This window comes from Sminthopsis crassicaudata, chromosome 6 (assembly GCF_048593235.1).
Source record: "Sminthopsis crassicaudata isolate SCR6 chromosome 6, ASM4859323v1, whole genome shotgun sequence".
Classification (NCBI taxonomy): Eukaryota; Metazoa; Chordata; class Mammalia; order Dasyuromorphia; family Dasyuridae; genus Sminthopsis; species Sminthopsis crassicaudata.
In genome coordinates, this window is record NC_133622.1 from 239,004,210 (window position 1) to 239,030,982 (window position 26,773).

General features: G+C 34.1%; 2 protein-coding genes across 2 annotated transcripts; both read left to right on the forward strand.

The window, feature by feature from the left end:
* Positions 1-2,264: 2,264 nt before the first annotated feature.
* Positions 2,265-3,212, forward strand: LOC141547423 (olfactory receptor 5D18-like). The gene has a single exon (XM_074275857.1). It carries the CDS (start codon positions 2,265-2,267, stop codon positions 3,210-3,212), a length of 948 nt encoding a protein of 315 aa, XP_074131958.1.
* Positions 3,213-19,223: 16,011 nt separating this feature from the next.
* LOC141547424 (olfactory receptor 5D18-like) lies at positions 19,224-20,171 on the forward strand. Its single transcript, XM_074275858.1, has one exon. It carries the CDS (start codon positions 19,224-19,226, stop codon positions 20,169-20,171), a length of 948 nt encoding a protein of 315 aa, XP_074131959.1.
* Positions 20,172-26,773: the final 6,602 nt, after the last annotated feature.

Below are 26,773 nucleotides of genomic sequence, written 5' to 3' on the forward strand. Positions count from 1 at the left end.
TGTATATATATATATTAGATATAATATTATATATATAAACATGCATACACATTTGTGATTTTCTATCAGAGGATACTAAATATAGGCCATATAATACAACAGATGCTGATTAATGAAAACAATTACATTGTCCCTATTGTGTGTCAGGCACTGTGCTAAAAGATTTTGAAATATTATTTCATTTGATCCTCACAACAAGCCTGAGAGCAAGATGCTATATTTTTTTCCCATTTTGCAGATAAGAAAACTTAAGCAAACCACAGCAAAAAAATTTTTCAGACTCACACAGCTCATAATGAGGCTGGATTTTTATTCAGGAAAATGAGTCATCCTAATTCCATCTACTATGAAACTTGACTGCCCAAGAAGACTATAATATTGTTTACTCTCCACCATGACTGTTTATAGAATATCATCTTCAATTTAGGGTGTTACTTTTTAAAAAGGGCAACAATTGGTAGATAATCTTTCATATCATAGCCAGGGATCCAAACATATGTCAAATTCATGTATATAGAAAATCACCTGGATATTATTGTCTTAGAGAAGTAGACATAAAAAAGGGGGTGATGATTTGAGGACACATCAAGACAGTGAATTAACTAATAAATATACATCCATCAACTACTGTCAATCAAATACTATGCTGGGGGTTTGACATAAAAAGATGAGGAGAAGAAAAAAATAAACAAGCCTTATCTTCAAGGAGATTTTGTTCTATTAGGGGAGACATCACTGAAGTCATTACATTATTATAGGAGAAAATTTAATTACAAATTTGGTGGCGAGGCAGAGGAAATAAAAAGTTTAGAGGAAAACAACCTAATATAATAGTAAGAAGGAAATTTGAATTGGAGAGCAGAATGAATGCATGAAAAACATTGTATATAAAGCTAGACATTTATTTTAGAGTCTTGTTGAGAATATTTTTCAATACCAAAAGAAGAAGTTTAAATTAATGTTCAAATATAATGGGATCTTTGGAAATTGAACAACATAAGTTCACATGTATGCTTTAGGAAATTTATGAGTTGTCTGCTCATTTTATTAGTCTATTACTTGGCTTTTAACTCTTTGTTAAAGTAGGGTTTTATATCCAGGGTGAAGGGTGTACTATCTAAGATTTTCAAAGTTCTTTCTAGGGACCTATCAGCACTCTTTTCTGTCCTGAAATTGTTAGGAGTGTCCTCACCCCACAGTAGCTAGTGTGCTAAAGCAACAGAATGTTTTCTCAGTCCAAGTAAAGAGACTGTGAGCTGAGGTCTGCTCAACTTGTCACCATCACTACCCATGCCTCTTCCTTGTATGCTAGTTTCTCAAGTTCCTCTCATCCTACTGACAAACCTTTCTTGCTTACTTTCCAAATCAAACATTTTTGATGTCTCTGACCTGTTAAATCTCTAAACTGCCAGTGCTGCTGCTGATCTCTAGGTTCTGGGGCCAGGATTGGGAGCTGGAAGTGGGACAGTGTGCTGGACACCCATCCTCGTGCTATAGACCTTTCCTTATGATCTTCTAAGTTGACATGGGCTGGAAAATGTTGTACTCCATCACTTGAGGTGTTTTGGTGCGCTGAAATTTCATTAGAGTGATTATTTAAAATAATTTGGAGTAGTTTGGGGGAGAGGTCAGTTAGTTACTCTTTAATCTGCCAAAGGAAAATTATATAGCTGCTGTGGGAGAGAGATTAGTCCCAGAAAAGAATCCAAGAAATGGGAAATAGAAATACAGAGAGGAAAATGTAGGTTTAGTATGTATTTGGGTTCATCATAATTAAGCTATTCAAGTCAAATGGGATGCATCCAGGAAAAGGGAGTGTCCTTCCTTCTTAATAGTCTTCAAACAAAGGCTAGGTCATACATTTTCAAATATAACTCCTGGTTTCCTTCAAATTCCTGCTGTAAAGCATAGCTTACAAGAAGTGTTCATCAATTGCAATCAATTCCAATGTCTTCTCTTTGGTGATTGTTTTTCCAATTTATTCTGGAAATAGTTCATTTATAAATATTTGTTTACATGATTGTTTTTCTCCCTTTAGATTTTGCACCCTGTGGGAGCAAGGCTTGTCTTTCAGTTTTCTTTGTGTTTTAAGTACATTATTCAAGCTTATGGTAAGTGCTTAAAAAGTGTTTATTAAACTGACTCCTGATTAACTGAAGTTATCAGCATTATTTTTTCAATTTGGGTTTGGGATATAAGGCTATTGAGATCACTTCTAACTTTGCTAAAATGTTGGTATTCTATCATTTTCTCCAATAGGAACCATGGGCAATGCTGACCGAAATGAGAGTGATGTCATTTTTATTCTTTTAGGGTTCTCTGATTATCCAGATCTCCAGATCCCTCTGTTCCTGCTATTCCTTGTGATCTATATCATTACTGTAGTAGGAAACTTGGGCATGATTATGATCATCAGAATTAATCCGAAACTTCATACTCCCATGTATTTTTTCCTTAGTCATTTGTCTTTTTTAGATTTTTGTTACTCTACTACAATTACACCCAAATTATTACAAATCTTGGTTGTGGAAGACAGAAGCATCTCTTTTCCTCCCTGTGTCACACAATATTGTTTTGTTGTCATATGTGTTGTTGCAGAGGGATTTTTATTAACAGTGATGGCCTATGACCGCTTTGTGGCAATTTGCAATCCCTTGCTATATATAATTGTCATGTCTCAGAAACGCTGTATCATGATGATGACAGGAGTTTATACATGGGGCATAATTTCTACTATTATATTTGTTTACTCTCTTGTTGCAAGGTCATTTGCTGGGACCAACATCATTAATAATTTTTTCTGTGAGTATTCTGCAGTAATTTCTGTTTCCATCTCTGATAATTATGTGACAGAGACAATCTTTTTTATACTTGCCAATTTCAATACATTTTTCACACTCATTATTGTACTCACATCATATCTCTTTATTTTTATTACTATCCTAAAGATGAATTCAGCTAGTGGAAGATACAAAGCTTTTTCTACTTGTGCCTCCCACTTGACAGGTGTTTCCATTTTCTTTGGAACCATCCTCTTCCTCTACTGTATGCCCAGTTCCAAAAGCTCATGGCTTCTAGTGAGAATAAGCACTGTGTTTTATACAGTGGTGATCCCCATGCTGAACCCTTTAATATACAGTTTGAGGAATAAAGATGTGAAAGAAACTATCAGGAAATTAATGCAACTACCAGTTGGGTTGTTCAATGGATAGACTGTTGACTCAAGAGTCAAGAAATGATTAGTATAAATGGGGCCTCAGACTAGCTGTGTAACCCTGGGCAAGTCACTTACTATTTGCCATAGCTTTCTTATCTGTAAAATGAGCTGGAAAAGGAAAGATTAAAGTACTCCTGGCTCTTTGGCAGGACTACTAAATATAGTCAGAAAGAGTCAGGCATGACTAATAGAAAAAGCAACAGTAATGTTGAGGTGTAAGAAATGAGGGGTGAGACATACCCTATCAGCAAATGAATCCCCAGGCCAGTGTCACAGGTTTTTGCAAAAGAATTGCAGTCTTGATCTGCAAGTGACCTTTTGGCAAAAAAAAAAAAAAATAAAATAAAAAAAAAAGAAAAGAAAAGGATCTATTACACTGAGAAACAACTTCCCATAGGGCTAATCCCAAAAGGAATTTAGCAAAGGTAGGGTTTTAACAAAGATGAGTTTACATTGAGAAACAAATTCCAAGTAGGCCAAATCCTGATAGGAAATTAGCAAAGATTCAGGGTATAGAGTCTTTTTTAAAAAATTAGTCTTCTATGGTTTGGGGATAGGGAGTGATTAAAGGCTAATTTTCAATTCAATAAAGGGTGGTGATTATGCCCCAGGCCAAGATTTCCAATTGAAAGTTCCACTAGCAATACCAGATCTCAAATGATAATATAAAATCATAATTTTTCTTTTCTCAGGAATGCAATGATCTAACAAAATTCCAAAAGACTCATGAAAGTACTATTCACATCCAGAGAAAGAACTATGGAGTCTAAATTCAGATTGAAATATACTATTTGCACTTTTTTTTCCTTGTGGTTTTTACCTTTTATTCTGATTGTTCTTTCAGAACTTTACCAATTTGTAATTGTCTTTAATGTGATTATACATGTGTAACCTATATTTGATTGTGTGTCATCGTGGGGAAGAGGGAAGAAAGGGATAGAAAGGAAAAAAGTGGAAATCAAAATCTTATAAAAGTAAATGTTGAAAATTATGTTTTCATCTAACTGGAAAAACAAAAAAAAATGTTATTAGATGTTTGGAGGACAGTAGTGACCACATACACATTTACAGACTCTCAGAGTAAGCAAAAGTAAAAAAGGGGTTTATTAGGATCTTGACTGAGAAAGGGCATCTCCCATCTGACAAGGTTTTTGCAGGAAAGGAGTGCAAAGCATAATGTGCAAAACACAAGATTAAATAGAACAGAAATCTCACTCCTCACCTTTGATTTTTTCTCCAGTTATTTGAGGGAGTCCAGACTTATACTTTAAACAAAGAAAACTATCCCAGAAACAAAAGAATAAATTGCCTTTAAAATAAGTACCTAAATAGCTAAATGTTATTCCTGGGAAACAGGAGGGGGATATTCATTCAAGACAATGGAACAACTCCAGCTTTTTAACCATAGCTCAACATGTTATAGCAAAAGTCTTGAGTCATAATTAGGGCAGAGGTGAAGACCATATTGCCAAAAGGGTCTTCACTCATTTCATACCACACAGATGAAAAAAAAATTAAAAAGTGGCAATCATCTTATCTATTTGGTACCAAGAAATAGAGCACTAAGTGCAATACATTGGACACACACACACACACACACACACAATACTCATTGTTACATAAACTTTGGAATTCTCAGAATTAATTTTAATGGGTTATTTTAACCAGTTACTGTTAGGATGAATGGGAATCCATACCATACTATTGAAGTTTCAGTAAAAACATAGATGCTAAAACATCATAGTAATTTATTTCCCTATTAAAATAATATCAGTTACTGATGTCAAATAATTTGATAGGTCAAGGAATTTTGTATCAAAACTTTCTTTTCTAAAACTTCAGTAGTTATCCTTTTACTACTCTCCAAATTGTATTTTCATGGGAATAGAGAACATGCGTTCTATTGGTAATGCTGTTGGCACAAGGGGTGGTGCTGGGTGTTAACAAATAGTATGATCAGTGTTTCATAGTGCAATGAGAAATGAATCCTAAGACTTCCTAGGTTCAGGATTACCAATGGGAGCTTTGTCACATGTATTTATGTTGTGAATGTAACAGAATGTCACAACTTTTCTTATATGTTGTTAATTCTGTAGAGTCAGGGCCAAGGAGCAAGCATAATAGAGGTTATCTCCCACCCAGAGCACAATCTGGACAAATTAAAATTTAGCTCCCATAAATTGTGATATCACTTGCATTCTTGTTTGCAAAAAATAAATGAGGCAACCTTAAAGTAACTATAGTGAATTGTCTTTCATGACATCAAAAATAATCTGTTCCATGATGGGGAAATATGAGAAATCAAATTTGCCTAACATATCTATCTTTGGTTCATGAAAAATAATTCAGTAGAAATTCTTTAAACCATTTATCCAAAATTTCCTAGGTGCAAATATGTTTTATAGCCATTTCCTCAAACTCACCTTCCAAAAAAATGAATTTTTTCTAGGTTTCTGGACATTTTGAGCTTTGTTATGAAATAGAAAAGCTTCACATTGTAGGGCATGTGAAACTGTGTTCCTTTAAAATTAACACTCTGAAACTGTGTTTTCTTTTGATCTGTAAAAAAGGGACATTGGAGTCTCAGGCCATATCTTCCCAGACAAGTTAGGTGGGTCTTTCTTAAACAAATTATCCCATTGATCTTATGAGGATGCCAGAAGCTTTTCAGGAAATTCCAATTTCTTTCGAACCTCCAAAGTGATTTTTCATTCAATGGGAGATTGAGTGGGCCAGATATTGATAAGCATGTAGGCCTTGGGACATTGGCTTTCTTTTCAACCTGAAACCTGAGCCTCACATTTTCTATAAAGGATATTTCTAAACTCTTGATCCTTGCAGAAAGTCCAAATCAGTACCTGCCAAGACTTCTGCTCACTGTGGAGAGACCCTCTTCTTAGTGGGGGGAAAAAAAAAAAAAAAAAAAAAAAAAAAAAACTTTTCTTATTTTTCTCTGCCACTGAAGAAGTCAGTCTCTTAGCAAAGATGACTTTGTAAATAATTCCTGTCAATACCCAAAATAAAGAATTAATGAAATTTCTCATCTCCAATGTTGCTTTGCTTAACTCATGAGTGGTTACACAAGGAAGCTATCATCCTAAGTGATAGAGGAAAAATATTAAATGATCTACTACTATTGAATAATCCTTGAAATTTTCTAATTTGACATTTCAACTATAGATATTAACCAAATCATCATAAGATTAATACAAAATAATTATCTAAGCAGAAAATACTACTGGTATTTCAAAAAAGTGCATCTCAAAAAAGTCAACACAAGAGAGACAAGGTTCTCTCTAATGCCTTGTATTGTTGCTAATAGAGAGGGGAAAAAATAAGTTAGAGATCAGTCAGTCTCCAGAGCCTAATTCCCAAGAGTCTTGGGAATTAGAGATGTAAGATCTTCTTCTAAATTCCCAGGCTTAATTCCTCACACTCTATAAGAGATTAATTCTTTGTTTCAGTTTACACAGGGGATGACATGGAAAGAATGTTATTCTCCTTTCCCTTTCAGTGAAAATCAGTAAAGTTTTCACCATATTGGATGTATATAACCACTGCTGCTCTAAAATTGGTCAGCTATAATTTTTTGCTGGTGTTTTATAATCATGGAAACACTTTTTTTTTTTCACACACTTATAGCTTATTGAATTTCTGAACTAAGAAACTTATGCTGAGGCTCCCCTTTCCTGGGGAGAAGCTATACTTGGGCACAGGCTCCCCCTTCTGTCTTTACCAGGGACTATTCAATAGAAATTTTCTTCTGCAATTCAAGTCAATGAAGAAGTATTTATCTTTTGTAAGTACCTTCAATTCCAAAGGGCCCACAAAAGGGGTGGAAGATTCATTAAAAGGGGGACTATCTGGGTATATATGGATTTGTGTACATGTGCATTTATATATCTATATCCATATGTTTTTGCATCAGAGCTTCTATCAGATAGAGGATATTAAATATTAGGCCCTAAAATACAACAGATGGTACTTAATAACAGCTGTTTATGAAGTACCTATTGTGTGTCTGATTGTGATTTTCAGATACAATCTAATTTAACCCTGATAGCATCTCTGAAAGTAAGGTACCCATATTATACCCCATTTTGCAGATGGGGGAAACTGAAGCAAAGAGAAGTTAAGTGAATTCCCTAGGTTCACACAGCTAATAAATGTCTGATTCTGGATTTGAATTTAGATCTTGATATGTGAGGTGTAAAGCAAGCACTCTATTTACTGTTCTCCTAGTTGCCACAAAGTACTATTGAATGTTGTACTTTAGGGCTCTCTACTTGAATATCAAGTACCCTATTGTTTGTTTTTTAAAGAGAAAAAATAGACACTAGTTGGAGCCAACATGGCAGAGAGCATACTGGTCTTTGTCTGAGTTCTTTCTGGTTTCCCTGAGATTAAGACCCAGATTAAGCCTCTGAATGAGTTTTGGATTGACAGAATCCACAAATATTTGAAGTATAACAAATTTCCAGCAGAAGATATTTTGGAAGAATTTCAGGAAAGATCTTTCTCAATCAGGCAGAGAGGGGAATATGACTCAGCCCAGGGACCTAGAGCAGAGAGGTCTCTGAGCTCTTGTGGAATCTCCTGGTGGGCTCTAAGTCAAAATACAACAGTTTTGGCTACTCTCTCTGGGTTCACAAGGCAGTGGATTAGTCCAATATCTATGGGACCACCAACACAACTACAGATGGCAAATAGTGAGCTCTTGAACCACTGCATAACAGGGGACTTGGTCATGCCCACCTAGCTCAGGAAGGAAGTGAGCAGTACCAGTCTTAGGTCAACATGAGCCTGCTGTTGTCTGTAGAGGAAGCTTGGGATAATTTCCCCTCTTCCCTAAGAGCAGACCTCCACCTTTAAAAATGAGGTAAAATGAAAAAAAGAACTTTGACCATAGATACCTATTATCAGGAAGAGAAAAAGAGACCTCAAACCCTGAGAACACTAAAAGCAAAATGTTTCCAGAGTACACCATTTCAAAGGGTGATAGGAGCTGTTCTTCAACACAAAATGCCTTCTTGGAAGAATTCAAAAAGAATTAAAAGAGAGTTAGAAGTAAAATGGGAAAGGAATTGAGAACTTTGGAAAAGGAAACACAGAAATTGTCTAAAGAAAATAGCTCCTTAAAATTAGTTTTGGCAAAACAGAGAAAGAAAACAATTCCTTGAAAACATGATTTGTGAGATGGAAAAAAAAAAAATCCAATAAATAAAAAAATTCAGTTAAAGGTCAATTGGCTAAATGCAAAAGGAAATAATAAAAAAAAAGCTATCTGAAAAAAACAACTCACTAAAAATTATAATAATTATTATAATATATTATAATATATGTTATATTATAATATATTATAAAATTATCAAATCATTATTAGAATAAATGGAAGTAAATGACTCAGTGAAACATCAAGAGTCAAACAAAACCCACAAAAGAAAGAATAAACAACTATTATGAAAATTTAGCAAAAAGAAGTAAAATTCTTATATCCAGTACTCTTCATCCATTATCCATTAATTATGAAAACAATTATGGTTTGTGGAGCCTATGGTTTATTTTACTTGTACCCAAATCTCATTATAATATTATATCATACAGTATTATATTGTTATTTTCAGTTCCGCTTTTATAATTATTGTACATAATTTTGGGAAGAAGCAACTGTGTTGTGATCTCTTCCTCTGCTTAAAATTAATAGTATCTGATTGCTTACTAAATAAATTATAAATCTGAATTTTAGCATTCTATATCAAACTCAAAATTTATTTCTTGTTCATATTTCATGGCTTATTAATGATATCTCTGGTAATACATACCTAGAAATAAATCTCAACTTTTATCATTCAAAATTTTTTTTCATTTCAACTCTATTTCTTGCTTACACAATTATGGAATATTAGTGGTGTCTGTAGGAATTCAGACCTAAAATATCTTCCTTTAAACACTGTTTCCTACTTCTTTCAAGGCTTACTTTCTTCAAGCACTTTTTCTCTACATTCTTCCCTTTCATACAACTCCCTAATATTCTTGATGAAGATTCTTCCTCTTCAATGTCTTTTAAGGTAAATTTTATATCAATGTCCTCTTCCTATCTGTAGTTATCTGTTTCTTGAATCCTAGTGTATTCTGAGCTAGATTTAGATAATAAAATCCTTGAGAGCAATTTTTCTTATCTATGCATAACACCATTACACTTATGTCTTCTTAAATAGATGTTGTCTAATATAATTTAATTGAATGAATCAATGGTGATCAGAGAGGTCCTATAATCATCTCAAAAGTTAAACATTTAAAACTTATTTAAGCAAGGCTTATTTAAAAATCTTATTCTGAATAGCATTTTTTTCCCTTGTTATCCACATGGTACTTTTAAATATTGAATTTAAGCTTACCATAGAAATGTCATCATTAGAAATTTGTTCTTTGAGGTAAGTTTTCTTTCTCAATCATAACTTGTATGAAAATATTAAGTAGAGATATCTCAAGAAGCTAAAACACAGAGGAAATTAGGAATAAATAATTCAAAGGGAGTTAATAGAATGTGGCAATGCAAATATAAATCTTAATAAATCCAACAAAAACCTTAAAATAAAAGTGGAATACCATTAAATATAAGAGATGCATTTATATTAAAAATGTGACCTTTAACTAAAACAAACAAACAAACATTCTTGGCACAAATAAATAAAAGATGGACATCCCAAGGCAGAGAAAATTTAGATTTAAAATGTGAACATAAAGATAAACATTATTAAAATTCAAGTCTATACCCTAGGACTTTTCAAAGTGCAATTTTTACTGACAAATACTTTTATGGAGAGGAAAGGGGAAGAAGGTAAAACAAAGAAAAAGAAAAAAAGAAAGGTTAAAAAATGGTAAAGCATGACATACAGTAAAATATATCAGCATTCTAAATGGAACTGATTGGATGAAGTTTTCTCAGTTTGAGACTAAGTCACATGATCCCTTTCTCCAGAGCCAGAAGATCAGGTCTTGAACCCTGGCATGCATGAAATTAGTGAAGTTACAGGAAGTGACATCACCCACAGGAAGCAGACACTATCCAACAAAAAAGCTTAGGTTTTTTCCTATTTAACTGAGTGTTCTACTTTCTGCTGGTCAGGTAGAGCACTTGGGGAAGCTGGGATGCACTGGGTATGCTGGCCCTCTCCCTGCAGGGACTAAAAATGCTTTCTCTTTGTACTTGAAGATGTCTCCAATTAGTTAATATGAAAAAGGGGTCTAGCACTCGACCAAAACACTTTATGGGGGCTCGTCTGGGATCTGCAGCTTTCCAGAGAGATATTTGGGATTTTGATTCAAGATCCACCAGGTTGGATTTTCTCTGATCATCCTTGAGATCAGATTCAGCCTCACTCTCTATGAAGAATGGCCCTAGGAGAGACACTCAGATACAAACAGAAGCACACAAGTCTGTGAAGATGAAGAAACCAAGGTAAGAGTGAGTCAGGTAACTTATGCATGAATAATCCACAGGGGCACTGTCTGTTAATATCCTTGGACTGTCCTTAGGTGTTGTGGGCTTCGGAATCATCAAGCCTTGGATGATCCAGTATGAGGTCATAAAGGAAAAAAGATCCTATTAATGATACAGCACAGTAGTGCTCTGTGGTTGACTTTGGAAGTTAGGTAACTGCTTCCAAGCTTGATCAGCTGAGTCACCAGGGGATCGACTTTGTGTATTACAAGGGATCAAGCTGTGATATTGGATGCTCTGAGAGGGGGCAGTCTAACTCAATCTTCATTGCAAAAAAATAAAATAAAATAAAATAAAATAAAAATAAAATAAAATAAAATAAAATAAAGTGAACTTGATGGGATATGTCTGTTGTGTGGGGGGAAGTTATGGTTCTTTTTCATGTAGTTTTTGTCTGTGTTTGTGTCTTTGTGCAGAATGTCTTTGTCATGTCTTTTCTATGAGCTAGAATTTTTTCAAAGAGGAAGGCATGACTTTTCCTGTAGACTCCAACTCTGGCCAAAGTTGGAACTGCAGAAAAGTCCATTGAAAGTAATTATTGGGGAATTTGGCAATTAGCTATTTCAAGATTCCAAAGCAATTCAATTAAATTGGGGGGCTCCTGGAGACTTATCTGCTAATATAAGATATATGATGGAGACTGATGCTAAGTGAAATGAACAGAACCAGGAGATCATTATACACTTCAACAACAATACTGTATGAGGATGTATTCTGATAGAAGTGGATATCTTCAACAAAGAGAAGATCTGATTCAGTTCCAATTGATCAATGATGGACAGGATCAGCTACACCCAGAAAAAGAAACTGGGAAATGAATGTAAACTGTTTGCATTTTTGTTTTTCTTCCTAGGCTATTTTTACCTTCTGAATCCAATTCTCCTTTTGCAACAAGAGAACTGTTTGGTTCTGCACACATAAATTGTAGTTAGGATATACTATAACATATTTAACATGTATTAGACTGCTTGCCATCTAGGGGAGGGAGTGGAGGGAGGAAAGGGAAAAGTTGGAACATATGTGAGTGCAAAGGATAATGTAAAAAATTACCCAGGCATATGTTCTGTCAATAAAAAAATGTTATAATAAAAAAATAATAAATTGGGGCCTCCTGGAGGAAGATAATGCAGAGCATGAAGATTGTCTGTTTCTTTTCCTTCCCCATTCCCTGACTGCAGCAGGGACACATGGGACTAGAGGGAAAGAAAGAACCTATGTTTAATCAATTTAATGAAATTTGTTATGTGAGATATGATTGTAAAAGTTTTTTTTTTATTATTGGGAATTAAAAACAGTATTTTATTTGATTTTAAGTCAAAACATAAGTTATTAAAACAAAGTTCCTGTAGCTTACCTTAGCGAAGGTCACCTTTGTATCCCCCTAATTAGATGGTATGTTGTTTTATAAATTGTATATTGGGTAATTTGTAAAATTATGAGTTATGTCTTAAATTTTGTCAGCTCTACTTGATATAAGTTTTATGAAATTTGGTCCAAAATTATTTAATTGTGAATCTTAAAAGTTTTAAATCTTTAAAATTTAAACAAAGTAATTTAAAGACAAGGGACAAGAAAGATTGACTTTCAAAAGCAGTTAATAGTTTAAATGGAGCATGTAGTGAGACGGGTTATTGATTTGGGAGTATGTTATAAAAAGGGAGAGAGTATGTTGGAGAAGGAGAGAATATGTTGGAATTGGGAGGAGTGAGAGAGAGAGAGAGAGATATGATGAATAACACGGAAAATATGGTGTGAGAGAGAGAAAGGAGGAGAAAGAAAGAGAGAGGAAAATAGAAATTAAGGAAATGGTTAGGTTGGACAGAAAGGTGCCAGCTCCTATTGGAATTTGCCATTTGCCAGGGGAAAGGAGACATCCCTTGAGGGACTCTCAAATTGGATCCTGGAGGACTTTGCACCTTAAAAAAGTTAGCTGTGAAAAGTGAGGTTTGGGAAGCATGATAGATTGGGAAGGATTGCTACATGGAGTAAAATAGGGGTAAGAGGACCTTGTCAAGTGACAATCTAACTCTACTTCTCCCCACTAAGTGGAGTGCAGCTGTTTTTTTTTTTTTTTTTTTAACAAACTACATCACTTTGGAGCTCCCCTCCTCCTTGCCATTAAGAAACATTAATTGCTTATATTGTTTAAAGAAACAGTCTACAGTTACATGATATTAATAACTGAATGTTTTATTTTTATTTTTCAAGTCTATAGATGCTCTAAGAAGCTTGTTGGAAACACACATTTTCTGAAAGCGATTTATTTCAAGGTGTTCATCTATCTTCAGCAATTTAATGTTTATCTAAGTGCATGAATGTTCTCCTTGTGTAAGAAATATGATATCAAAAACCAAGAGCAGTATTTTAATCCAATTTGATAGGTTGATAGAGCTATTTCCCTAAAGTAAGGGGACTTTACTTCAGGTGAAGGGAAGAAGACATACAGATCAGCTGCCCATTTGTCCCTGATCATGACAATTTTGTTTCCCCAATTGGAGGAAGTTGACTTAACATTTTTTTAACAATGAAGAAATCGTTAATTCTGATAAGGTTCTTTTATGTCAAACTAAGATATTCTATATTCTACCTGAATTTTAATTGATTGTATTGGGTCATCTTAAAGTTCTACCCATCATTTAAAGGGATTCTGATAGTAATAGTTTTTGTCTTTGTCCCTTTCAACATGTTCCTGTTATGGGCAATATGTAATTTAAAATTATTTTATATATTGGGCATTTTAAAAGCAAAATAATCTGTGTAATGTTGAACTTAAAACTTACCCTGTCATTCAATCCTATCTGACAGGTGTTTAGTGGTATGTCAGAGTTGTCTTAATTTGCATTTCTCTGATTAATAATGACTTGGAGCATCTTTTCATATGGCTAGAAATAGTTTCAATTTCTTCATATCAGAATTGTCTGTTAGGATTACTAGGTGCTAACTCAGTTGGCTAATTTAGTATGGTACTTAACAATTCTCTAGCTCAGAGTTCACACCTTTAGTTCTAACCTTTAAACAAGTTTACATCTTTAAAAGGAGCTTGCTCATTGGTCTGTAAGAAGTTCCAACAAGTCCATGGGAGTACCTACAAGCCCATTCTCTGGGAGGATAAAAGGAGCCAACATTGAGTCTAGAGGAAGTGTGGAAGAAGTTAGAGTCTGGAAGGGTCAGTCTGGAGTGAGTCAAGGGAAAGACTTCCTGGGAAAACTTCAGAAAGCTCGAGGATATTCAGAGAGCCAGGATTCTGGAAGGAGGATTGGAGATTCTACCTTCGTGGTGACTGGAGGCTTTGGATTCAGACAGAGCTAGAGACTGAAGCTGACTGGAGAGATTCTGACAGGAAAAGATTCAAGACTTTGAAAGACACAATACAGAACTAAAGCCAAGGCTGCCTCCTCAGAAGCTCCCCAAGAGATCTCCTCTCAGGGAATGATTGCAAATCTAGAGACAACAGAACATTACATTATTGGTGCCCAACATAGGGCAAGGGCTTATTCTGAGCCCTTCAGAGGAGCTAGCCTGGGCTTAACATCTATTCATTCCTTTGACCATTTATCAATTGGAGAATGGATTGATTTCTTATAAATTAGAGTCAATTCTCTATATATTTTGTTAATGAGGCCTTTATCAGAATCTTTGACTGTAAAAATGTTTTCCCAGTTTATTGCTTCCCCTTTAATCTTATCTGCATTAGTTTTATTTGTACAAAAACTCTTCAATTTGACATAATCAAATGTTCTATTTTGTGATCAATAATGAGCTCTAATTCTTCTTTGGTGTTGGAGGGGATGTTGTGGAAAACAACACCACTGATACATTGTTGGTGAAATTGTGAATACATCAAGCCATTCTGGAGAGCAATTTGGAAATATGCTCAAAAAATTATCAATCTGTGCATACCCTTTGATCCAGCAGTATTGCTACTGGGCTTATATCCCAAAGAGATCCTAAAGAAGAGAAAGGGACCTGTATATGCAAAAATGTTCATGGCAGCCCTCTTTGTAGTGGCCAGAAACTGGAAACTGAGGGGATGCCCATCAATTGGAGAATGGCTGAATAAATTGTGGTATATGAATGTTATGGAATATTATGGTTCTGTAAGAAATGACCACCAGGATGATTTCAGAAAGGCTTGGAGAGATTTACATGAACTGATGCTGAGTGAAATGAGCAGTTATATACTTCAACAACAATACTATATGATGATCAATTCTGATGGACAAGACCCTCTCCAACAATGAGATGAACCAAAGCAGTTCCATTTGTTCAGTGATGAATAGAACCAGATACACCAAGCAAAATAATGCTGGGAAATGAGTGTGGACCAGTACATAGCATTTCCAATCCCTTTATTTTTTGTATGCCTGTATTTTTTATTTCTTTCACAGGTTAAGTGTACATTTTTTCAAAGTCCGATTCTTCTTGTGAAGCAAAATGACTATATGGATATTTATACATATATTGTATTTAACATATACTTTAATATATTTGACATGTATTGATCTACCTGCCATCTGGGGGACGGGGTAGAGGGAAGGAGGGGAAAAATTGGAACAAAAGGTTTTGCAGTTGTCAATGCTGAAAAATTACCTATGCATATATCTTGTAAAAAAAAGCTATAATAAAAAAAAAATAACTGTTAGTTCCCTAGTCCCTAGTATGAACTGAGGAGTATCAAGACCCACATTTTATTACACAATTCTACTGAATAAGAGCCTTCTTTTCTGATATTCTGGTCCTTGACTTTCCTCTATTAGGGAAGTGGGGATTAAAAGTTTAGAAGGTCTTGTCAATGCTTGAATTAATGGAATAATTATAGTATTCAATCCCAATGTTGGCCAACCCATGTACAAGTGCATAAGGAAAACCTATTCTATGTGTGTAGTAAGGAGAATCAGGGCTTTTAATGATTACCTGTTAGGTTTTACGCTATTAGATATTACTGTATAAGTTAATAATTTCATATTTTTGCATGATCCTTGGAATTTTATAAACTGATACTTCAGATATAGATATTCAAATGTAGAGAACAAATTACTTCTCTCTTCATTCAACCCCTAATTATTGAATTGGGACCAAGTTTTCCCCCCCTTTTTTTCTACTTTGTCAGGCAGAAACAAACCAGAAAAAATGGGGCAATAATTTATCCAGGTTAAGTTTTGATCAAATAATAAATAAATTCAAAGTTTGGGCAAATGAGTAGGTTCCTGCTCATTTGTTTGTCCAGACAGATGAAGAAAAATGACAATTCAGCCTCTTGTCAGATAGGTGATATGGAAATTGATGTCTATTTGACAGAATTTTTAATCTTAGGGTCATATACCTGAAGACCCTCATTACTTGTTAATTAATCAGAATTAATTGGCATGCTAGAATTTTTAATAAAGTGATTACCCAAAAACTATACCTCTTTATAAAACATTACAATTATAACCAGTTCATGATAGGATGAATTCAAAATAAGTTTATAAGCAGAAAATACTATTGATAATTCAAAAAAAATTCCAAATCAGAGAAGATGACAAAGGAGACACAAGGTTCCTTCTAATGCATTGTATCTTTACCCATGGGCATAATATATTAAATATCAATCTCTGGGGTCCACATCTCAAAAGACTTAGAGGCAGATGTTAAATCTTCCCCTTAATGCCCAGATTCAGCTTCCTCACACTCATGAGGAAGAAGCATGTCTCGTTTCTTTGCTTTAGTCTACTCAAGGGATGAAATGGAAAAATTTAATTCTTTTTTCCCGTTAGGTAAAAAAGGACTAGAGATTTGGTCTTTTCAGGCTGTATATAACCATTGATATCTTAAGATATAATTTATGAGGATTTTTTAAAACATAAAAATTATTTTTCCCCAAGCCTATTACTTATGGAATCTCTGAACTAAGGAACAAAACATACACAACCTCCCATCTTCTACTGAGCAGATATACTTGGACATTTCTTCTCCTATATCTATATCTTTCTGTATCAGTACCTCTGCAATTTCCTCTGCAATTCAAGTCAATTGAAGAAATATTTATCATCTGTAAGTATCTTCTATTTGAAAGGGTTTTAAGCAAAGACTATTGGAAAATACATTAAAAGAGTGTAGATAGGCAAGTAGATAGAAAAGTATAGATAAAAGAGAGAATATATACTACATAAACATATATTAAATTGTATACATGTACACGTATGTAAATTTATATAAATATATGTATGTAATTATATTTATGTATTTTTGTATATATATATATATTAGATATAATATTATATATATAAACATGCATACACATTTGTGATTTTCTATCAGAGGATACTAAATATAGGCCATATAATACAACAGATGCTGATTATTGAAAACAATTACATTGTCCCTATTGTGTGTCAGGCACTGTGCTAAAAGATTTTGAAATATTATTTCATTTGATCCTCACAACAAGCCTGAGAGCAAGATGCTATATTTTTTTCCCATTGTGCAGATAAGAAAACTTAAGCAAACTACAGCAAAAATTTTTTCAGACTCACACAGCTCATAATGAGGCTGGATTTTTATTCAGGAAAATGAGTCATCCTAATTCCATCTACTATGAAACTTGACTGCCCAAGAAGACTATAATATTGTTTACTCTCCACCATGACTGTTTATAGAATATCATCTTCAATTTAGGGTGTTACTTTTTAAAAAGGGCAACAATTGGTAGATAATCTTTCATATCATAGCCAGGGATCCAAACATATGTCAAATTCATGTATATAGAAAATCACTTGAAGTGCCTGGATATTATTGTCTTAGAGAAGTAGACATAAAAAAGGGGGTGATGATTTGAGGACACATCAAGACAGTGAATTAACTAATAAATATACATCCATCAACTACTGTCAATCAAATACTATGCTGGGGGTTTGACATAAAAAGATGAGGAGAAGAAAAAATGAACAAGCCTTATCTTCAAGGAGATTTTGTTCTATTAGGGGAGACATCACTGAAGTCATTACATTATTATAGGAGAAAATATAATTACAAATTTGGTGGTGAGGCAGAGGAAATAAAAAGTTTAGAGGAAAACAACCTAATATAATAGTAAGAAGGAAATTTGAATTGGAGAGCAGAATGAATGCATGAAAAACATTGTATATAAAGCTAGACATTTATTTTAGAGTCTTGTTGAGAATATTTTTCAATACCAAAAGAAGTTTAAATTAATGTTCAAATATAATGGGATCTTTGGAAATTGAACAACACAAGTTCACATGTATGCTTTAGGAAATTTATGAGTTGTCTGCTCAATTTATTAGTCTATTACTTGGCTTTTAACTCTTTGTTAAAGTAGGGTTCTATATCCAGGGTGAAGGGTGTACTATCTAAGATTTTCAAAGTTCTTTCTAGGGACCTATCAGCACTCTTTTCTGTCCTGAAATTGTTAGGAGTGTCCTCACCCCACAGTAGCTAGTGTGCTAAAGCAACAGAATGTTTTCTCAGTCCAAGTAAAGAGACTGTGAGCTGAGGTCTCCTCAACTTGTCACCATCACTACCCATGCCTCTTCCTTGTATGCTAGTTTCTCAAGTTCCTCTCATCCTACTGACAAACCTTTCTTGCTTACTTTCCAAATCAAACATTTTTGATGTCTCTGACCTGTTAAATCTCTAAACTGCCAATGCTGCTGCTGATCTCTAGGTTCTGGGCCAGGATTGGGAGCTGGAAGTGGGACAGTGTGCTGGACACCCATCCTCGTGCTATAGACCTTTCCTTATGATCTTCTAAGTTGACATGGGCTGGAAAGTGTTGTACTCCATCACTTGAGGTGTTTTGGTGCGCTGAAATTTCATTAGAGTGATTATTTAAAATAATTTGGAGTAGTTTGGGGGAGAGGTCAGTTAGTAACTCTTTAATCTGCCAAAGGAAAATTATATAGCTGCTGTGGGAGAGAGATTAGTCCCAGAAAAGAATCCAAGAAATGGGAAATAGAAATACCGAGAGGAAAATGTAGGTTTAGTATGTATTTGGGTTCATCACAATTAAGCTATTCAAGTCAAATGGGATGCATCCAGGAAAAGGGAGTGCCCTTCCTTCTTAATAGTCTTCAAACAAAGGCTAGGTCATACATTTTCAAATATAACTCCTGGTTTCCTTCAAATTCCTGCTGTAAAGCATAGCTTACAAGAAGTGTTCATCAATTGCAATCAATCCCAATGTCTTCTCTTTGGTGATTGTTTTTCCATTTTATTCTGGAAATAGTTCATTTATAAATATTTGTTTACATGATTGATTGTTTTTCTCCCTTTAGATTTTGCACTCTGTGGGAACAAGGCTTGTCTTTCAGTTTTCTTTGTGTTCTAAGTACATTATTCAAGCTTATGGTAAGTGCTTAAAAAGTGTTTATTAAACTGACTCCTGATTAACTGAAGTTATCAGCATTATTTTTTCAATTTGGGTTTGGGATATAAGGCTGTTGAGATCACTTCTAACTTTGCTAAAATGTTGATATTCTATCATTTTCTCCAATAGGAACCATGGGCAATGCTGACCGAAATGAGAGTGATGTCATTTTTATTCTTTTAGGGTTCTCTGATTATCCAGATCTCCAGATCCCTCTGTTCCTGCTATTCCTTGTGATCTATATCATTACTGTAGTAGGAAACTTGGGCATGATTATGATCATCAGAATTAATCCGAAACTTCATACTCCCATGTATTTTTTCCTTAGTCATTTGTCTTTTTTAGATTTTTGTTACTCTACTACAATTACACCCAAATTATTACAAATCTTGGTTGTGGAAGACAGAAGCATCTCTTTTCCTCCCTGTGTCACACAATATTGTTTTGTTGTCATATGTGTTGTTGCAGAGGGATTTTTATTAACAGTGATGGCCTATGACCGCTTTGTGGCAATTTGCAATCCCTTGCTATATATAATTGTCATGTCTCAGAAACGCTGTATCATGATGATGACAGGAGTTTATACATGGGGCATAATTTCTACTATTATATTTGTTTACTCTCTTGTTGCAAGGTCATTTGCTGGGACCAACATCATTAATAATTTTTTCTGTGAGTATTCTGCAGTAATTTCTGTTTCCATCTCTGATAATTATGTGACAGAGACAATCTTTTTTATACTTGCCAATTTCAATACATTTTTCACACTCATTATTGTACTCACATCATATCTCTTTATTTTTATTACTATCCTAAAGATGAATTCAGCTAGTGGAAGATACAAAGCTTTTTCTACTTGTGCCTCCCACTTGACAGGTGTTTCCATTTTCTTTGGAACCATCCTCTTCCTCTACTGTATGCCCAGTTCCAAAAGCTCATGGCTTCTAGTGAGAATAAGCACTGTGTTTTATACAGTGGTGATCCCCATGCTGAACCCTTTAATATACAGTTTGAGGAATAAAGATGTGAAAGAAACTATCAGGAAATTAATGCAACTACCAGTTGGGTTGTTCAATGGATAGACTGTTGACCCAAGAGTCAAGAAATGTTTAGTATAAATGGGGCCTCAGACTAGCTGTGTAACCCTGGGCAAGTCACTTACTATTTGCCATAGCTTTCTTATCTGTAAAATGAGCTGGAAAAGGAAAGATTAAAGTACTCCTGGCTCTTTGGCAGGACTACTAAATATAGTCAGAAAGAGTCAGCCATGACTAATAGAAAAAGCAACAGTAATGTTGAGGTGTAAGAAATGAGAGGTGAGACATACCCTATCAGCAAATGAATCCCCAGGCCAGTGTCATAGGTTTTTGCAAAAGAATTGCAGTCTTGATCTGCAAGTGACGTTTTGGCAAAAAAAAAAAAAAAAAAAAAAAAAAAAAAAAGAAAAGAAAAGGATCTATTACCCTGAGAAACAACTTCCCATAGGGCTAATCCCAAAAGGAATTTAGCAAAGGTAGGGTTTTAACAAAGATGAGTTTCCATTGAGAAACAAATCCAAGTAGGCCAAATCCTGATAGGAAATTAGCAAAGATTCAGGGTATAGAGTCTTTTTTTAAAAATTAGTCTTCTATGGTTTGGGGGTAGGGAATGATTAAAGGCTAATTTTCAATTCAATAAAGGGTGGTGATTATGCCCCAGGCCAAGATTTCCAATTGAAAGTTCCACTAGCAATACCAGATCTCAAATGATAATATAAAATCATAATTTTTCTTTTCTCAGGAATGCAATGATCTAACAAAATTCCAAAAGACTCATGAAAGTACTATTCACATCCAGAGAAAGAACTATGGAGTCTAAATTCAGATTGAAATATACTATTTGCACTTTTTTTCCTTGTGGTTTTTACCTTTTATTCTGATTGTTCTTTCAGAACTTTACCAATTTGTAATTGTCTTTAATGTGATTATACATGTGTAACCTATATTTGATTGCGTGTCATCGTGGGGAAGAGGGAAGAAAGGGATAGAAAGGAAAAAAGTGGAAATCAAAATCTTATAAAAGTAAATGTTGAAAATTATGTTTTCATCTAACTGGAAAAACAAAAAAAAATGTTATTAGATGTTTGGAGGACAGTAGTGACCACAAACACATTTACAGACTCTCAGAGTAAGCAAAAGTAAAAAAGGGGTTTATTAGGATCTTGACTGAGAAAGGGCATCTCCCATCTGACAAGGTTTTTGCAGGAAAGGAGTGCAAAGCATAAAGTGCAAAACACAAGATTAAATAGAACAGAAATCTCACTCCTCACCTTTGATCTTTTCTCCAGTTATTTGAGGGAGTCCAGACTTATACTTTAAACAAAGAAAACTATCCCAGAAACAAAAGAATAAATTGCCTTTAAAAGAAGTACCTAAATAGCTAAATGTTATTCCTGGGAAACAGGAGGGGGATATTCATTCAAGACAATGGAACAACTCCAGCTTTTTAACCATAGCTCAACATGTTATAGCAAAAGTCTTGAGTCATAATTAGGGCAGAGGTGAAGACCATATTGCCAAAAGGGTCTTCACTCATTTCATACCACACAGATGAAAAAAAAAAAACTTAAAAAGTGGCAATCATCTTATCTATTTGGTACCAAGAAATAGAGCACTAAGTGCAATACATTGGACACACACATACACACACACACACACACACACACACACACACAATACTCATTGTTACATAAACTTTGGAATTCTCAGAATTAATTTTAATGGGTTATTTTAACCAGTTACTGTTAGGATGAATGGGAATCCATACCATACTATTTAAGTTTCAGTAAAAACATAGATGCTAAAACATCATAGTAATTTATTTCCCTATTAAAATAATATCAGTTACTGATGTCAAATAATTTGATAGGTCAAGGAATTTTGTATCAAAACTTTCTTTTCTAAAACTTCAGTAGTTATCCTTTTACTACTCTCCAAATTGTATTTTCATGGGAATAGAGAACATGTGTTCTATTGGTAATGCTGTTGGCACAAGGGGTGGTGCTGGGTGTTAACAAATAGTATGATCAGTGTTTCATAGTGCAATGAGAAATGAATCCTAAGACTTCCTAGGTTCAGGATTACCAATGGGAGCTTTGTCACATGTATTTATGTTGTGAATGTAACAGAATGTCACAACTTTTCTTATATGTTGTTAATTCTGTAGAGTCAGGGCCAAGGAGCAAGCATAATAGAGGTTATCTCCCACCCAGAGCACAATCTGGACAAATTAAAATTTAGCTCCCATAAATTGTGATATCACTTGCATTCTTGTTTGCAAAAAATAAATGTGGCAACCTTAAAGTAACTATAGTGAATTGTCTTTCATGACATCAAAAATAATCTGTTCCATGATGGGGAAATATGAGAAATCAAATTTGCCTAACACATCTATCTTTGGTTCATGAAAAATAATTCAGTAGAAAATCTTTAAACCATTTATCCAAAATTTCCTAGGTGCAAATATGTTTTATAGCCATTTCCTCAAACTCACCTTCCAAAAAAATGAATTTTTTCTAGGTTTCTGGACATTTTGAGCTTTGTTATGAAATAGAAAAGCTTCACAATGTAGGGCATGTGAAACTGTGTTCCTTTAAAATTAACACTCTGAAACTGTGTTTTCTTTTGATCTGTAAAAAAGGGACATTGGAGTCTCAGGCCATATCTTCCCAGACAAGTTAGGTGGGTCTTTCTAAAACAAATTATCCCATTGATCTTATGAGGATGCCAGAAGCTTTTCAGGAAATTCCAATTTCTTTCGAACCTCCAAAGTGATTTTTCATTCAATGGGAGATTGAGTGGGCGAGATATTGATAAGCATGTAGGCCTTGGGACATTGGCTTTCTTTTCAACCTGAAACCTGAGCCTCACATTTTCTATAAAGGATATTTCTAAACTCTTGATCCTTGCAGAAAGTCCAAATCAGTACCTGCCAAGACTTCTGCTCACTGTGGAGAGACCCTCTTCTTAGTGGGGGAAAAAAAAAAAAAAAAAAAAAACTTTTCTTATTTTTCTCTGCCACTGAAGAAGTCAGTCTCTTAGCAAAGATGACTTTGTAAATAATTCCTGTCAATACCCAAAATAAAGAAATAATGAAATTTCTCATCTCCAATGATGCTTTGCTTAACTCATGAGTGGTTACACAAGGAAGCTATCATCCTAAGTGATAGAGGAAAAATATTAAATGATCTACTACTATTGAATAATCCTTGAAATTTTCTAATTTGACATTTCAACTATAGATATTAACCAAATCATCATAAGATTAATACAAAATAATTATCTAAGCAGAAAATACTACTGGTATTTCAAAAAAGTGCATCTCAAAAAAGTCAACACAAGAGAGACAAGGTTCTCTCTAATGCCTTGTATTGTTGCTAATAGAGAGGGGAAAAAATAAGTTAGAGATCAGTCAGTCTCCAGAGCCTAATTCCCAAGAGTCTTAGAGACAGATGTAAGATCTTCTTCTAAATTCCCAGGCTTAATTCCTCACACTCTATAAGAGATTAATTCTTTGTTTCAGTTTACACAGGGGATGACATGGAAAGAATGTTATTCTCCTTTCCCTTTCAGTGAAAATCAGTAAAGTTTTCACCATATTGGATGTATATAACCACTGCTGCTCTAAAATTGGTCAGCTATAATTTTTTGCTGGTGTTTTATAATCATGGAAACACTTTTTTTTTTTTTCACACACTTATAGCTTATTGAATTTCTGAACTAAGAAACTTATGCTGAGGCTCCCCTTTCCTGGGGAGAAGCTATACTTGGGCAAAGGCTCCCCCTTCTGTCTTTACCAGGGACTATTCAATAGAAATTTTCTTCTGCAATTCAAGTCAATGAAGAAGTATTTATTTTTTGTAAGTACCTTCAATTCCAAAGGGCCCACAAAAGGGGTGGAAGATTCATTAAAAGGGGGACTATCTGGGTATATATGGATTTGTGTACATGTGCATTTATATATCTATATCCATATGTTTTTGCATCAGAGCTTCTATCAGATAGAAGATATTAAATATTAGGTCCTAAAATACAACAGATGGTACTTAATAACAGCTGTTTATGAAGTACCTATTGTGTGTCTGATGGTGATTTTCAGATACAATCTAATTTAACCCTGATGGCATCTCTGAAAGTAAGGTACCCATATTATACCCCATTTTGCAGATGGGGGAAACTGAAGCAAAGAGAAGTTAAGTGAATTCCCTAGGTTCACACAGCTAATAAATGTCTGATTCTGGATTTGAATTTAGATCTTGATATGTGAGGTGTAAAGCAAGCACTCTATTTACTGTTCTCCTAGTTGCCACAAAGTACTATTGAATGTTGTACTTTAGGGCTCTCTACTTGAATATCAAGTACCCTATTGTTTGTTTTTTAAAGAGAAAAAATAGACACTAGTTGGAGCCAACATGGCAGAGAGCATACTGGTCTTTGTCTGAGTTCTTTCTGGTTTCCCTGAGATTAAGACCCAGATTAAGCCTCTGAATGAGTTTTGGATTGACAGAATCCACAAATATTTGAAGTATAACAAATTTCCAGCAGAAGATATTTTGGAAGAATTTCAGGAAAGATCTTTCTCAATCAGGCAGAGAGGGGAATGTGACTCAGCCCAGGGACCTAGAGCAGAGAGGTCTCTGAGCTCTTGTGGAATCTCCTGGTGGGCTCTAAGTCAAAATACAACAGTTTTGGCTACTCTCTCTGGGTTCACAAGGCAGTGGATTAGTCCAATATCTATGGGACCTCCAACACAACTACAGATGGCAAATAGTGAGCTCTTGAACCACTGCATAACAGGGGACTTGGTCATGCCCACCTAGCTCAGGAAGGAAGTGAGCAGTACCAGTCTTAGGTCAACATGAGCCTGCTGTTGTCTGTAGAGGAAGCTTGGGATAATTTCCCCTCTTCCCTAAGAGCAGACCTCCACCTTTAAAAATGAGGTAAAATGAAAAAAAGAACTTTGACCATAGATACCTATTATCAGGAAGAGAAAAAGAGACCTCAAACCCTGAGAACACTAAAAGCAAAATGTTTCCAGAGTACACCATTTCAAAGGGTGATAGGAGCTGTTCTTCAACACAAAATGCCTTCTTGGAAGAATTCAAAAAGAATTAAAAGAGAGTTAGAAGTAAAATGGGAAAGGAATTGAGAACTTTGGAAAAGGAAACACAGAAATTGTCTAAAGAAAATAGCTCCTTAAAATTAGTTTTGGCAAAACAGAGAAAGAAAACAATTCCTTGAAAACATGATTTGTGAAATGGAAAAAAAAAAAATCCAATAAATAAAACAATTCATTTAAAGGTCAATTGGCTAAATGCAAAAGGAAATAATAAAAAAAAGCTATCTGAAAAAAACAACTCACTAAAAATTATAATAATTATTATAATATATTATAATATATGTTATATTATAATATATTATAAAAATTATCAAATAATTATTAGAATAAATGGAAGTAAATGACTCAGTGAGACATCAAGAGTCAAACAAAACCCACAAAAGAAAGAATAAACAACTATTATGAAAATTTAGCAAAAAGAAGTAAAATTCTTATATCCAGTAGTCTTCATCCATTATCCATTAACTATGAAAACAATTATGGTTTGTGGAGCCTATGGTTTATTTTACTTGTACCCAAATCTCATTATAATATTATATCATACAGTATTATATTGTTATTTTCAGTTCTGCTTTTATAATTATTGTACATAATTTTGGGAAGAAGCAACTGTGTTGTGATCTCTTCCTCTGCTTAAAATTAATAGTATCTGATTGCTTACTAAACAAATTATAAATCTGACTTTTAGCATTCTATATCAAACTGAAAATTTATTTCTTGGTCATATTTCATGGCTTATTAATGATATCTCTGGTAATACATACCTAGAAATAAATCTCAACTTTTATCATTCAAAAAATTTTTTCATTTCAACTCTATTGCTTGCTTACACAATTATGGAATATTAGTGGTGTCTGTAGGGATTCAGACCTAAAATATCTTCCTTTAAACACTGTTTCCTACTTCTTTCAAGGCTTACTTTCTTCAAGCACTTTTTCTCTACATTCTTCCCTTTCATACAACTCCCTTATATTCTTGATGAAGATTCCTCCTCTTCAATGTCTTTTCAGGTAAATTTTATATAAATGTCCTCTTCCTATCTGTAGTTATCTGTTTCTTGAATCTTAGTCTATTCTGAGCTAGATTTAGATTATAAAATCCTTGAGAGCAAAATTTTTCTTATCTATGCATAACACCATTACACTCATGTCTTCTTAAATAAATGTTGTCTAATATAATTTAATTGAATGAAGCAATAGTGAATCAGAGAGGTCTTGTAATCATCTCAAAAGTTAAACATATAAAAGTTACTTAAGCAAGGCTTATTTGGAAATCTTATTCTAATAGTATTTTTTTCCTGTTATCCACATGGTACTTTTAAATATTGAATTTAAGCTCACCATAGAAATGTCATCATCAGAAATTTGTTCTTTGAGGTAAGTTTTCTTTCTCAGTCATAACTTGTATGAAAATAGTAAGTAGAGATATCTCAAGAATCTAAAACACAGAGGAAATTAGGAATAAATAATTCAAAGGGAATTAATAGAATGTGGCAATGCAAATATATAAATCTTATTAAAATCAAACA